This window comes from Zalophus californianus, chromosome 4 (assembly GCF_009762305.2).
Source record: "Zalophus californianus isolate mZalCal1 chromosome 4, mZalCal1.pri.v2, whole genome shotgun sequence".
In the NCBI taxonomy this organism is placed as follows: Eukaryota; Metazoa; Chordata; class Mammalia; order Carnivora; family Otariidae; genus Zalophus; species Zalophus californianus.
Genome location: NC_045598.1, coordinates 96886105 through 96900061, shown reverse-complemented (window position 1 = coordinate 96900061; position 13957 = coordinate 96886105). Strand labels below are relative to the sequence as shown.

Here is a 13957-nt window from a genome sequence, read left to right as displayed (position 1 = left end):
CAGGCAGAGGGAGAGGAAGGTGCAGACTCCCCACTGAGCAGGGAGCCAGATGCGGGGCTCGATCCCAGGACTTTGGGATCAAGATCAGAGCCAAAGGCAGACGCCTAACCGACTAAGCCACCCAAGCACCCCACATCTTGGTAATTCTTACAATATTTCAAATTTCTGCATCATTATTATTATATTTGTTATAGTAATCAGCGATTGGTGATCTTTGATGTTACTATTGTTTAGGGACACCATGAACCACATCCATATGAGATGGCAAACTTAAATGCTGTATGTGTTCTGGCTGCTCCACTGACCTACTATTCTCCATCTTTCTCCCTTTCCTCCAGCCTCCCTATTCCCTGAGACAAAACAAAACTGAAATTAGGCCAATCAATAACCCTACAATGGCTTCTATGTGTCCAAGTGAAAAAAAAGTCACCCATCTCTCACTTTAAATCAAAAGCTAGAAATGATTGGAGCTTAGAAAGAGGAAGGCGTGTTGAAAGCCGAGGTAGGCCAAAAGCTAGGCCTCTTGCACCAACCATTTAGCCAAGTTGTGAATGCAAAGGAAAAGTTCTTGAAGGATACTAAAACTGCTACTTTCAGTGAGCACACAAATAAAAAAGTGAAACAGCTTTCACTGATATGGAGAAAGTTTTAGTGGTCTTGATATAAGATCAAACAAGTCATAATACTACCTTAAGCCAAAACCTAATCTGGAGTAAGGCCCTCTCTTCAATTCTGTGAAGGCAGAGAGAGGTGAGGAAGCTGCAGAAGAAAAGTCTGAAGCTAGCAGAGGTCGGTTCATGAGATTTAAGGAAAGAAGCTGTTTCCATAACATAAAAGTGCAAGGTGCGGAGTGCCTGGGTGCCTCAGTCTTAGGTTAAGCATCTGCTTTGGCTCAGGTTATGATCCCAGGATCCTGGGATCCAGCCCCTAGTCAGACTCCCTGCTCAGCGGGGAATCTGCTTCTCCCTCTCCCTCTGCCCCCCCCACTCATGATCTCTCACTCTCAAATATATAAAATCGTTAAAAAAAAAAAAGTACAAGATGAAGCAGGAAGTGTTAATGTAGAAGCTGCCGCAAGTTATCCAGAAGAGCTAGCTAATTAAGTACTGAAGGCATCTAACACTAAAGAGTTTCAAGGTAGGCAAAACAGCCATATATTGGAAGATGATTCCATCTAGGACTTTCATAAGTAGAGAGGAGAAGTCAATGCCTGCCTTCAAAATTTCAAAGGACAGGCTGACTCCCTTATTAGGGACTAATGCAGCTGGTGACTTCAAGTTGAAGCCAGTGCTCATTAACCATCCTGAAAATCCTAGGGCCCTTTAAGAATATGATAAATCTACTCGCCTATGCTCTATAAATAAAACAACAAAGACTGGATGACAGTGTATCTGATTTCAACCTGGTTTAACTAAATATATTAAGCCCAATGTTAAGACCTACTGCTCAGACAAAAAAATTCCTTTCAAAATATTATTGCTCATTGACAACGCACCTGGTTACCCAAGAGCTCTGATGGAGATGTACAAGATTAATGTTGTGATGCCTGCTAATACAACATCATTCTGCACCCCATGGATCAAGGAGTCACTCTTTCAAGTCTTATTATTTAAAGAAATACTTTTTGTAAGACTATAGCTGCCATAGGTAGTGATTCTATTGATGATCTGGGAAAAGTAAATTGAAAATCTTCTGGAAAGAATTCACCATTCTAGATGCCATTAAGAATATTTGTGATTCGTCAGAAGAGGTCAAATATCAATATTAACAAGAATTCAGAAAAAGCTGATTCCAACCCTCATGGATGACTATAGTTCAAGACTTCCCTGACAGAAATAACTGCAGATGTGGTGGAAACAGTAAGAAAACTGGAATTAAAAGTGGAGCCTGAAGATGTAACTTAATCGCTGCAATCCCATGATAAAACTTAACAAGTGAGGAGTCGCTTCCTACAAATCAGCAAAAAGAAGTGGTTTCTTGAGATGAAATCTACTCCTGGTGAAGATGCTGTGAAGACTGTTGAAATGACAAAAAAAGATTTAGAATATTATGCAAACTTAGTTGATAAATCAGCAGCAGCATTTGAGAGGATTTACTCTGATTTTGAAAGAAGTTCTACTGTGGGTAAAATGCTATCAAACCGTTCATGAAAGGAAGAGTCAATGAAGCAAACTTCATTGTTGTCCTATTTTACAAAATTGCCATGGTCATCCCAACTTTCAGCAACCATCACCCTTGATCAGCCAACAGCCATTAATATCAAGGCAAGACCCTTCACCAGCAAAAAGATTACAACTTATTGAAAGCTCACATGATGGTTAGCATTTTTAAGCAATAAAATATTTTTTAAAGATTTTTTTCCATTTTTTACTATGTTCAGTTAGCCAACATATAGTATTTTTAAATTAAAGTATGAACATTGTTTTTTAGACATAATGCTATTGCACACTCAACAGACCACAATACAGTGTACATATAACTTTTATATGCACTGGAAAACCAAAAAATTCATTTGACTTGCTTTATTGTGATATTCACTTTGCTGCACTGGTCTGGAACTGAACCCACAAGATCAAGGTACGCCCATATACATAATATTCATGATTTTCTGTTGTATTTTTATTTTTTTAAATTGAAGTAAAATTAACATATAGTATTATATTTGTTTCAGGTGTACAATATAATGATTCAACAATTCTATACATTACTCAGTGCTCATCGTTGTATTTTTTAAAACAAACACTTATATGGCATTTCCTATTGCCAAGCACGATTTATTTACAAATGCCTTACAAATATTATCTCATTTAATCCTTTTAACAACTTTAAAAAAATAGATACTATTAATTATCCCTTTACAGTTGAACAAACTGAGGCATAAAGTAACTTGCCCAAATCAGAAATATTTGATAAATCTAATAATTATTATATATAAGGCTTATGATATTTCAGTATTGTTGGAATAGAGTATAGCAAATAAAAGCCTATTTAAATTTTTTATTCTTTTATTATTTCCTCATTATTTGCAATTTATATATCCAGAACCTCAGATAAAATATATGGCATTTACTAATCTACTTGAAAGCAGAAATAAATAATGGGCATATTTTACTGGAATTATATGTGACTCAAAACAACTCCATAAGAATATGTGATATATACTTTCATAATCTGAATATATTCTATATTTGGAAATGAATATTAGATGCTCCTTACCTATTTATGAACAAAAAAAAAATTTCCAGGTAGATGTTAGAAAACAAGCTGGGTTATAAAGAAAAACCAGGAGAATTATATAAAACTCTTACCTTATCTCTTTTTTCGAGAGTAACTATGTTTTCTTTTGCCTCTCTTTTGAGTTTTTCCTATTAAAAATGAGTGCACACAATGTAGTCACTACTATTATCAAAAATTAATGTTATTATCAAAATACTTCTAAGAAGTATTAACAAAGAAAGAATACTAAACTCTAAATCTTATAAAATAATGAAAAGAAAAAAAGAAAAACAAATTAGTTTCTTTCTACAGAGCTTGTTATTTAGTTTTGATTATCTTTTTTAAAAATTCTGATCTGTCCAGTATTTATCTGTGGAATCTTGGTAAGTCTTTTAAAACTCTGAATCAACTTTCTCATTTGTAAAATGAAGTGGACGGATCAGATTATAGACGAAGAAATACACACAAGTAGCTAACTGTAAAGAGCTATAAAGAGATCCAAAATATTATGGGCTTTTAGACGCAGAATTCAGTTTTTCTGTGCATTGAGAAAGGGTACATTTCAGTTGGACCTTCAATAATGAACTTTTAACATGAGATAAACAAGGATGAGGGGGAAAGAAAGTACAAAATACTTAGGAAATAATACATCACTTTTGCTGGAGATTAGGGTTATATATTCAGTAGAGAAAAAAGAAAAATTAACTCTGGCCTACAAAAAAGAATATGTACTATGCCTTTAATATGACAGTCACCTGGAGAACAGAATTGTTACAGCCCCCAGGAAGCCTTCAAGGACGCAGAGAAGGGAAAGTTCCAATACACAGAACTTTAAGCAAACTTGCCTTGCCTGCCTATGAGGTCTATGCCAATATCAACCTTACTGAATGCTTTGTGTACACCATGCTATCTCTCCCAGAGGGTTGCATCTAACCAGAGAACTCATTTCACCATGAAGAAGCTGGTAGTAAGCTAATGTAACAGTAATCACTATTCTTATTGTGTATCCTATCAATGACCAATAGTTGATCTTCAGTTATAGTGACAACTGGGATCTACAATAAAGGGCTAGAATGCTCTCTTCTAGGATAAATTATATCCTCTATACTAGCAAAATTGTACTGCCTCTCAGAGGACTTCTAGAGGCTTCTAGAGGACAGAAGGGAGAAAGCACCTCCCATGACTGCATTGTCTCTATAAAATTCTGGAGACTTCTGCTGGTCTGGAGATCTTACTTACAATCTGTTCTAATACAACATGTATTTCCAAGGTGTGAATTATTAGCTCATACACAAACATGTATCTTTAGTAGTGGTTAACTAATCATGAGTTCCCTAAGACTAAAGAGATAGGCAGTCCACTACGGTCCCTATTTAAATTGGATAACTCAAATATGCCTATAATATGGTCTGACAAAAAGACAATTGACTTCAGCCACAGGAATAGAGAATGATGGCCCTGTACCCAAATTTCAGACTTGAATAAATTCATAAACCTAGAATCCTCCAAATTAAAAGGAAGCCTGGTAACTGTTGTAGAAGGATTTTGCAATAATATCACAAATACATACCTTATCCCTTCTACTATCTTGTGCACAGAGAGAGATACTAAGACTTATGGGTAATTGGACATTGACTATTAACTAACACCAATTATTATAACCCAAAATGTTACTATTTTTTCATTAGTTCAAGTGCAGGTGTATTGGAGTCAGGTGATAAATGGTATTTAATCCAAGTCTACCTTACAATGAGCCCATGGAACCATAAACCTAATCTGTGGTCATTTCTTATGACCCTAAAGTCTGAATAGATAAACTCAAGTAAGTGCCATAGTCTCCATATTGGTTCTAAACCACAGAATGAGAGTTTTTAAGTTTAAAAGGACCAACTGGAAGACTCTGAAACTTTCCTCCATATCAAGAATATAAACAAATATATCAAATGTCAATATCTCACCTAGGCAGAGATTCAGGTCCATCAAACCGTGAAAGATGTAGAGAAGGTGATTTATCACAGTCCCACAAAGCCAACTTAATTGGAAAATTAAATTCACTGTTATCCAGTAACAGTTTTGTCATACCAATGGGCAAGTAACAGAGGCCAAAATAGGGATTGTGTATTGATTAGGATCAAAAATGAGAACTAAGAAAAAAGTTTCATATAAAAGATGAACTGAATATATGTAAATAAAGAGTTCAAAATAACAAATACCAGAATCATGGTTAAAGAACAAATACATGTTTTTATTAATCCTGACAACATAAATTAACAAAATAAATATCAAAATTGTGTATGTGGAAGAAGAGGCAGTATGAGAAAGTGTTAGGTATATTGTTTAAATATATAAAGGTAACCAGTAAAATAACTGAAATTACTACACACACCTTTTAAATCAACCAGACACACACATACACTTTAGAGAAAAATAAATATTAATGTCATGTAAAATAAGATGACAAAAACATGATTCAATTATATATCATATCAGTAAGGGGTTAATAACCATAAGGAACTCCTATAAGTCAACAACAAAAACAACTAAAAAATGGGCAAAGAACTTGAACAGACAATTCTCCCACAAGATATACAAATCACTAACAAGGGAAAGAAGTAATTAAGGATGTCAAAAACAAATTCAACAACAAAAACATACAATCTTATGCCATAATTTGTGATTCTAGTGAGGCTCAGCATGAGAGCCACACAGAGTATATTTGTGATTTGACTCTAGTCAATATGGCTCTTAAGCTAATCACCAGTTGCACAATATTGGTGAAAGTAGACACAAATAACAAAGAGAATAACTGTCACTAATATACCTGAATTGATCTGAGGGGTAAGTGGGCAGTCCATAAAAAAAGAGGCCTAGAAAATGCATAAAGAGTGAAAATTTCAGGAAAAATGACTAAATTTTTTCATTTTGGTCTCTCTAGTCTGGACAAAGAAAGCACAACAACCATGCCCATAAAGAATTAATTATCCTTGCCAATAAATAGAACATACTAGCAATAAAGTCAAAAGACAAGTTTCAAAAAAAAAAGAAAGAAAGAAAAGATTCCCCTGAAAGGGCAGAAAACACAAAAAGACGTGATTCACTGAAAAAAACATATGAATTTTGTCCTTTTCCTTGGTCCCCTCTTATCACCTGTAAGTAGAATATACCAAATCATAATATTATCTTTTCCCTCATAAAATTGGGTAAGGAAATACAGCTTGAAGAGAGATTAGTAATATGGCAAAAAGTGAGTAATCATACACACACACACACACACACACACACACACACACACACACACACACAACGCACGCACGCACACACGCACTGGAATATTACTTAGCCATGAAAAAGAGAGATCTTGCCATTTGCAACACCACTAGAATTATGCTAAATAAAATAAGTCAGACAAAGACACATACCATATGATTTCACTTATATGTGGAATCTAAAAAAACAAATGAACAAACAAACAAAGCAGAAACAGACCCATAAATACAAAGAACAAACTGATGTTGCTCAAGGGGAGATGAGTGGGGGACTCACAAAATGGGTGATGGAAAATAGGAGCTACAGGCTTCCAGTTATGGAATGAGTAAGTCACACGGATGAAAGGTACAGAATAGAAAATATAGTCAGTGATATGGTAATAGCATTGTATGATGACAGAGGGTAGCTACACTTAGGGTAAGCATAGCATAACATATAGAGTTGTCTGAATTTCTATGTTATACACCTAAAACTAATGCAGCATTGCATGTCAAAATACTTCAGTTTTAAGAAAAAGAATAACCACAACGTATCCTCTCAGATAGATACACAGGCTCTAGGGATTCACATTGAGTTGGTGGAAAGATCTGAAGACTGAGGATAAACACATCACAAGAAAACTGCAGACCAATATCTCTTTATGAATATAGATGCAAAAAATCCTCAACAAAATACTAGCAAACTGAATCTAGCAGAATATAAAGATTATACATCATGACCAAATAGGATTTCTCCCAAGAATATAAGATTGGTTTAACATCTGAAAATCAATTAATGTAATACTTTGTATTAATAGAATACAAAAACCACACAATCACCTCAATATACACAGAAAAAGCATTTCACAAAATCCAACATGCTTTTATAATAAAAACATTCAACAAATTAGGAATAGAAAAGAACTTTCCCAACTTGATAAAGGGCATCTAAGTAAACTGAATTTCATCAAAATTAAAGAGTCTCTGCTACAAATAATACCATCAAGAAATAAAAAGACAATCCACAGAATGGAAGAAAACATTTGCATATCCTACATCAGATAAGGGACTGGTATCTAGAATATATAAAGAATTCTTAAAACTCAAAAATAAAAAAAAAAACCTAATTTTTAAATGGGTAAAAGCATCTGAATATACATTTCTCCAAAAAAAATATACAAATGGCAATAGCACATGAAAAGATGATCATCATCAGGCATTAAAGAAATACAAATCAAAACAATGATATACCATGTCACACTCACTAGAATGACTATAATCCAAAAAAGTGTTTCTGAGGATGTGGAAAAACTGGGACTTTCACGCACTGATAGTGGGAACCCAAAATGGTAAAATTGGCTTGGAAAACAGTTGGGCAGTACCTTAAAATGTTAAGCATAGAAATATAATATTATCCAGCAATTCTACTGCTACATATATAACCAAGAGAAATGAAAACATATACCCACACAAAATCTGTACACAAATATTCATAATAGCATGATTTATAACAGTCAAACTGGAAACAACTCAAACTTCCATCAACTGATGAATGGGTAAATAAAACCTAGTATAGCCACACAATAGTATACTATTTAGCAACAGAAAGGAATGAAATACTGATATATGCTGGGATGTGAATGGACCTTGAAAACATAATGTTAAGTGAAAGAAGCAGTCACAAGACCATATATTATATGATTCCATGTAAGTGAAATATCCAGAATAGGTGAATCAATAGAGACAAAAAGTAGCTTGATTAGTGGTAGCCTGGAGCTGGTGGATTTGGTGATGGAAAAAAAAGGAGGGGATAATAACTGCTGATGTATATGGGAATTCTTTGAGGGGGTGACACATGTATTCTAAATTACACGGCCATGATGGTTGCACAACTATCAGTATATTAGAAACCATTAAATTGTACACTTTAAATGGGTGATTGAAAGGTATATAAATGATATCAGTGAAACTGTTTCTTAAAAATGACAGAGTTGAGGGGTGCCTGGGTGGTTCAGTAAGTTAAGCAACTGACTCTTGATTTTGCCTCAGGTCATAATCTCAAGATTGTGAGACTGAGCCCCACACGGAGCTCTATGCTGGGCATGGAGCCTGCTAAAGATTCTCTCTCTCCTTCTCCCTCTGCCCCTCTCTCTCTCTCTAAAAAAAGAAAATGAATGAGCTGAGCAGGGACACAAAGTTGGGGACTTTAACACCTCCATTTCAACAACTGAAATACCTACTCGCCAGAAAAATCAGCAGAAGTATATATAATCTAAAGAATACAACCAACTAATTGGATGTAATTGACATTTATAGGACACTTCAACAATAGCATAATACACAGTTGTTTCAAGCACCCATGGATCATCCACCAAGACAGATAATATTCTGGGCCATAAAACAAATCTAAACAAATTTAAAAGAATGGACTGAACATTTCTGTCTCCCCAAAATTCATACAGGGGCCTTAATTCCTAATGTGCTGTGGTGTTTGGAGATGGGGCCTTTAGGAAGTAACTGGGTTTGGATGAGGTCATGGAGATGGAGCTCCCACAATGGGATTAGTGCCCCTATCAGGAAAGGAAGAAACTAGAGCTCTCTCTCAGCCATGTGAAGGTCATAGCCAAAAGGCAGCTGTCTACAAGTCAGGAAATGAACTCTGACCAGAACGTGACCATGCTGGCATCCTGATCTCAGATTTCCAGCCTCCAGAAGTGTGAGAAATAAATATTTGTTTAACCTATTGAATTTATAGTATTTTTGTTATAGTAACCCAAGCAGACTAATACAAAAATCATACAGATTGTGTTCTCTGACCATAATGGAATCAAACTCAAAATCAAAATCAGTAACAGAAAGACTACAGGAAAATCTTAGAATACATGAAAATTTAAGAACACATTTCTAAATAATCTAATGGTCAAAGAAGTCACAAAGAAATCTAAAATTATATAGAACTGAATGAAAACAAAAACACATCAAAACATGTAGGTTGTAGCTAAAGCAGTACTGAGAGAAAAATTTATAGTACTAACTGCTTTCATTAGGAAAAAGGGAAGAGTGATGTCAGCAAAATGGCAGGAGTTTTCTACCATCCTCCCCACCAAGAAAACAGATTTTGACAATCATCCACAGATGAGAGTACCTTTGTGGAAGTTCTAGAAGCTAGCAGAGAAGTTCCAGCACACCACTGGAGCAAAAAATCATAGACTGAACACATTGAAGAGGATAACAGGAACAATTTCACTTTACCCATGTCATCCCCTCTCCCAAGACAGCATAGTTTGGTGCCAAGAAAGACCTCTCAGCCAACACTTTTTCCTTTGGGAAAAAGTGAGAGCAAAAGAGGGACACCCAGCTTCCCCAGCTGTGCAGGATGCTGCCAAAGAGGACTATTTCTTTCACACTCTATCTAGAATACTAGAGTAAACTACATGACTGAGGGGTGAGGAGGGGTTGGGAATACAGCAACAAAAGCTCAGAATGTATTTAAGGTACACACATCCTAACCACTTCATGGACTCCAATGGGAAGCCTGCCCAAGAGCTGCTGGGGAAACCTTGCCTGAAGATCAACTGGCCCATGGACACTCCCCCAGTGCTCCACACATCTCAACCACATACACATAATACCCCACTGCCAACCTGCAAATGCCCTTAACGGTGGCAAGCATGAGCCTTTGAAGATGGCTAGTGAACATGTGCAGAAAGCTGGCCAACGCTGCAGCATTGGCAGAAAGTACACAAACCTGATCATTCAACAAAGCCTTAGGGAGAGCAAAGAGGAGGCTGCCAGCACCCAGCCTTTGTAACATCAAGAGAAAGCATACAGTCTTAAGAATTCCCCTCAAAGAGCAAACAAGAAGTGTAGAGCAGGCAGATATAGATACAGACATAGACATAGACATAAAGAGACATATAGAAAAGATCTGAGAAAACCTCAGAATCCCTAACAGAGCTGACAGAAGATACTTCTCTCCTGAAGGTAACCAATAAAAACTGGAAGAGATAACCATCCTTCAAATGTGAAGACAGTGATGCAAGACTTGAAGAAACATGAAAAACCAAAGTAACATGACACCACCATAAAAATGCAATAGTTTTCAGTAACCAACGCCAGAGAAATGGAAATCTGCAATTTGCCTGATAAAGAATTCAAAATAGTTGTTTTAAGGAAGTTCAATGAGCTATAATAAAACACAGTAAGACAATTCAATAAAATCAAGAAAACAATACATGAACAAAAGGAGAACTTTAATAGACAGAAATCATAAAAAAAGAACTAGACAAATTCTAGAGCTGAAAAATACAACGAATAATGAAAAATGCAATGGAGAACATTAAAATAAGGCTTGATCAAGCTGAAGAATCAAATGACTTATTGTCAAGTTCACAGAAATTATCTAATTGGAACAATAAAGATAAAAGAATTAAAAATAGTGAGGGAAGACTACATGAATGATGGGATACCATCAAATGAAACAATTTACACATTAGAGCCCTGGAAGAAATAAGATGGAGGAGGGCGCAAAAAACTAATCTAAAGAAATTATGGCTAAGAACAACTTCCCAAATCTGGAGAAGAAAAAGAGAAAGAAAAAGGAGCAGAAGGTTCATTTCAGTAAATGAACTCTAGCTGAAAACTTCCCTAATTGGGAGAAGGAAACAAACATCAAAATCCAGGAAGCACAGAGAACTCCCATTAAATTCAACAAAAGCTGGCCATCACCAAGACATATTACAGTCAACTTCACAAAATAAACAGGTAAGGAAAGACTCCTGAAAGCAGCAAAGGAAAAAAAGTCCTTAACTTACAAGAGAAGACAGATCAGGTTTGCAGATCTGTCCACAGAAACCTAGCAGGCCAGAAGAGAATGGCATGATATATTCAACTTGCTGAATGGTAAAAATATGCAGCCAAGAATACTCTATCTAGCAAGGTTGTCATTCAGAATAGGAGACTTCTATTGTGTACTTTCTGCCAATGCTGCAATAAAGAGTTTCTCTGACAAAAACTAACGGAGTTCATGACCCCTAAACCAGTCCTGCAAGAAATATTAAAGGGAATTCTTGAGTGGGGAAGAAAGACCAAAAGCAATAAACTAAAAGGAAAAGAGAAGGGGTGCCTGGGTGGTTCAGTCAGTTGACTGTCAGACAAGATCTTGATTTCAGCTTAGATCATGATCTCACAGTCGTGGGATCAAGCCCTGCATCAGGATCCATGCTTAGCATGGAGTCTGCTTGAGATGGTCTCTCCTGCCCCCCTCACCACTCAATCTCTCTCCCTCCCTCCCTCTCTGTTGCTTTCTCTCTCAAAATAAATGAAATCTTAAAAAAAAAAAAAGGAATAGAGAAAATCTCCAGAAACAATGACTTAACAAGTAATACAATGGCATTAAATTCATATCTATCAATAATCACTTTGAATGTAAAGGGACTAAATGCTCCAATCAAAAGACATAGGATATCAGAATGGATTAAAAACAACAACAACAAAACAAGTTCATCTATATGCTGCCGACAAGAGACTCATTTTAGACCTAAAAACACCTGTAGATGGAAAGCAAGGGGATGGAAAACCATTTATCATGCTAATGAATGTCAAAAGAAAGCTGGAATAGCCATACTTATATCAGACAAACTAGATTTTAAACCAAAGACTATAACAAGAGATGAAGAAGGGCACTATACATTAACAAAGGGGACAATCCAACAAGAAGATTTAACAATTGTAAATATTTATGCCTCCCACTTGGGAGCACCTAAATATATAAATCAATTAATAACAAACATAAAGGAACTCACTGATAATACAATAATAGTAGGGGACTTGAACTTACAGCAACAGACAGATCATCTAAGCAGAAAAATCAACAAGGAAACAATAGCTTGGAAACAATGGCTTTGAATGACACATTGAATCAGATGGACTAAACAGATATATAAAGAGAGCATTTCATCCTAAAGTGGCAGAATACACATTCTTTTTGGGTGCACATGGGACATTCTCCAGAACAGATCATATACTGGGTCACAAATAAAGACTGAGATCATACCATGCATATTTTCTGATTACAGCACTATGAAACTTGAAGTCAACCACAAGAAAAAATTTGGAAAGACCACAAATACATGAAGGTTGAAGAACATTTTACTAAAGAATAAATGGGTTAACCAAGAAATTAAGGAAGAAATAAAAAAAAATACATGGAAACAAATGAAAATGAAAACATGATGGTCCAAAACCTTTGGGATGCAGCCAAGTGGTCAATAAGAGGGAAGTATATAACAATACAGTCTTACCTCAAGAGGAAAAATCTCAAAACAACCTAACCTTACACCTAAAGGAACTAAAAAAAAAGAACAAATGAAGCCCACAACCAGCAGAAGGGAAATAATAAAGATTAGAGCCGAAATAAATGACAGAGAAACAACAACAACAACAAAAAACCCAGTAGAACAGATCAATAAAACTAGGAGCTGATTGTTGAAAGAATTAATAAAACTGATAAACCCCTACCCAGACCTAACAAAAAGAAAAGAGAAAGGACCCAAATAAATAAAATCACCAATGAAAGAGGGGAGATCACAACCAATACCACAGAAATACAATTATAAGAGAATATTGTGAAAAATTACATGCCAACAGATTGGGCAATCTGGAAGAAATTGATAAAATCCCAGAAATATATCAACTACCAAACCTGAAACAGGAATAAATAGAAAATTTGAACAGACTGATAACTAGCAAAGAAACTGAATCAATAATCAAAAATCTCCCAACACACAAAGTCCAGGGCCAGATGGCTTCCCAGGGAAATTCCACAAGACATTTAAAGAAAAGTTAATATCTAGTCTTCTCAAACTGTCCCAAAAAATTAAAAAGGAAGGAATACTTCCAAACTCATTCTACAAGGCCAGCATTACCTTGATTTCAAAACCAAGGACCCCACTAAAAAATTATAGGCCAATATCCCTGATGAACATGGATGCAAAAATTCTCAACAAGATACTATCAAATCGAATCCAATAGTACATTAAAAGAATCATTCACCATGATTAACTGGGCTGCAAGGGTGGTTCTATATTTGCAAATCAATCAATGTGACACACCACATTAATAAAAGAAAGGATAAGAACCATATGATCCCCTCAATAGATGTGGAAAGAGCATTTGACAAAGTACAGCATCCATTCCTGATAAAAACCCTCGAAAAGGTAGGGGTAGAGGGAATATACCTCAACATCATAAAGGCTATATATGAACGACCCACAGCTAATATCATCCTCAATGGGGAAAACCTCAGAGCTTTTCCTCTACAGTCAGGAACAAGACAGCGATGTCCACTCTCACCATTGTTATTTAACATAGTACTAGAAGTCCTAGCCTCAGTAATCAGACAACAACAACAACAAAATAAAAGGCATCCAAATTGGCAAGGAAGAAGTCAAACTTACACTATTCACAGAAGACAGAATACTCTATGCAGAAAACCC

At 35.7% G+C, this 13957-nt stretch overlaps 1 protein-coding gene across 1 annotated transcript in view; it reads right to left on the bottom strand.

The window, feature by feature from the left end:
• The window catches only part of SYCP1 (synaptonemal complex protein 1), a 137859-nt gene that overhangs the window by 14707 nt on the left and 109195 nt on the right, over positions 1-13957 (bottom strand). Inside the window, 1 exon segment of the mRNA XM_027583492.2 lies at positions 3309-3365. Coding sequence (XP_027439293.2) covers positions 3309-3365 — 57 coding nt within the window.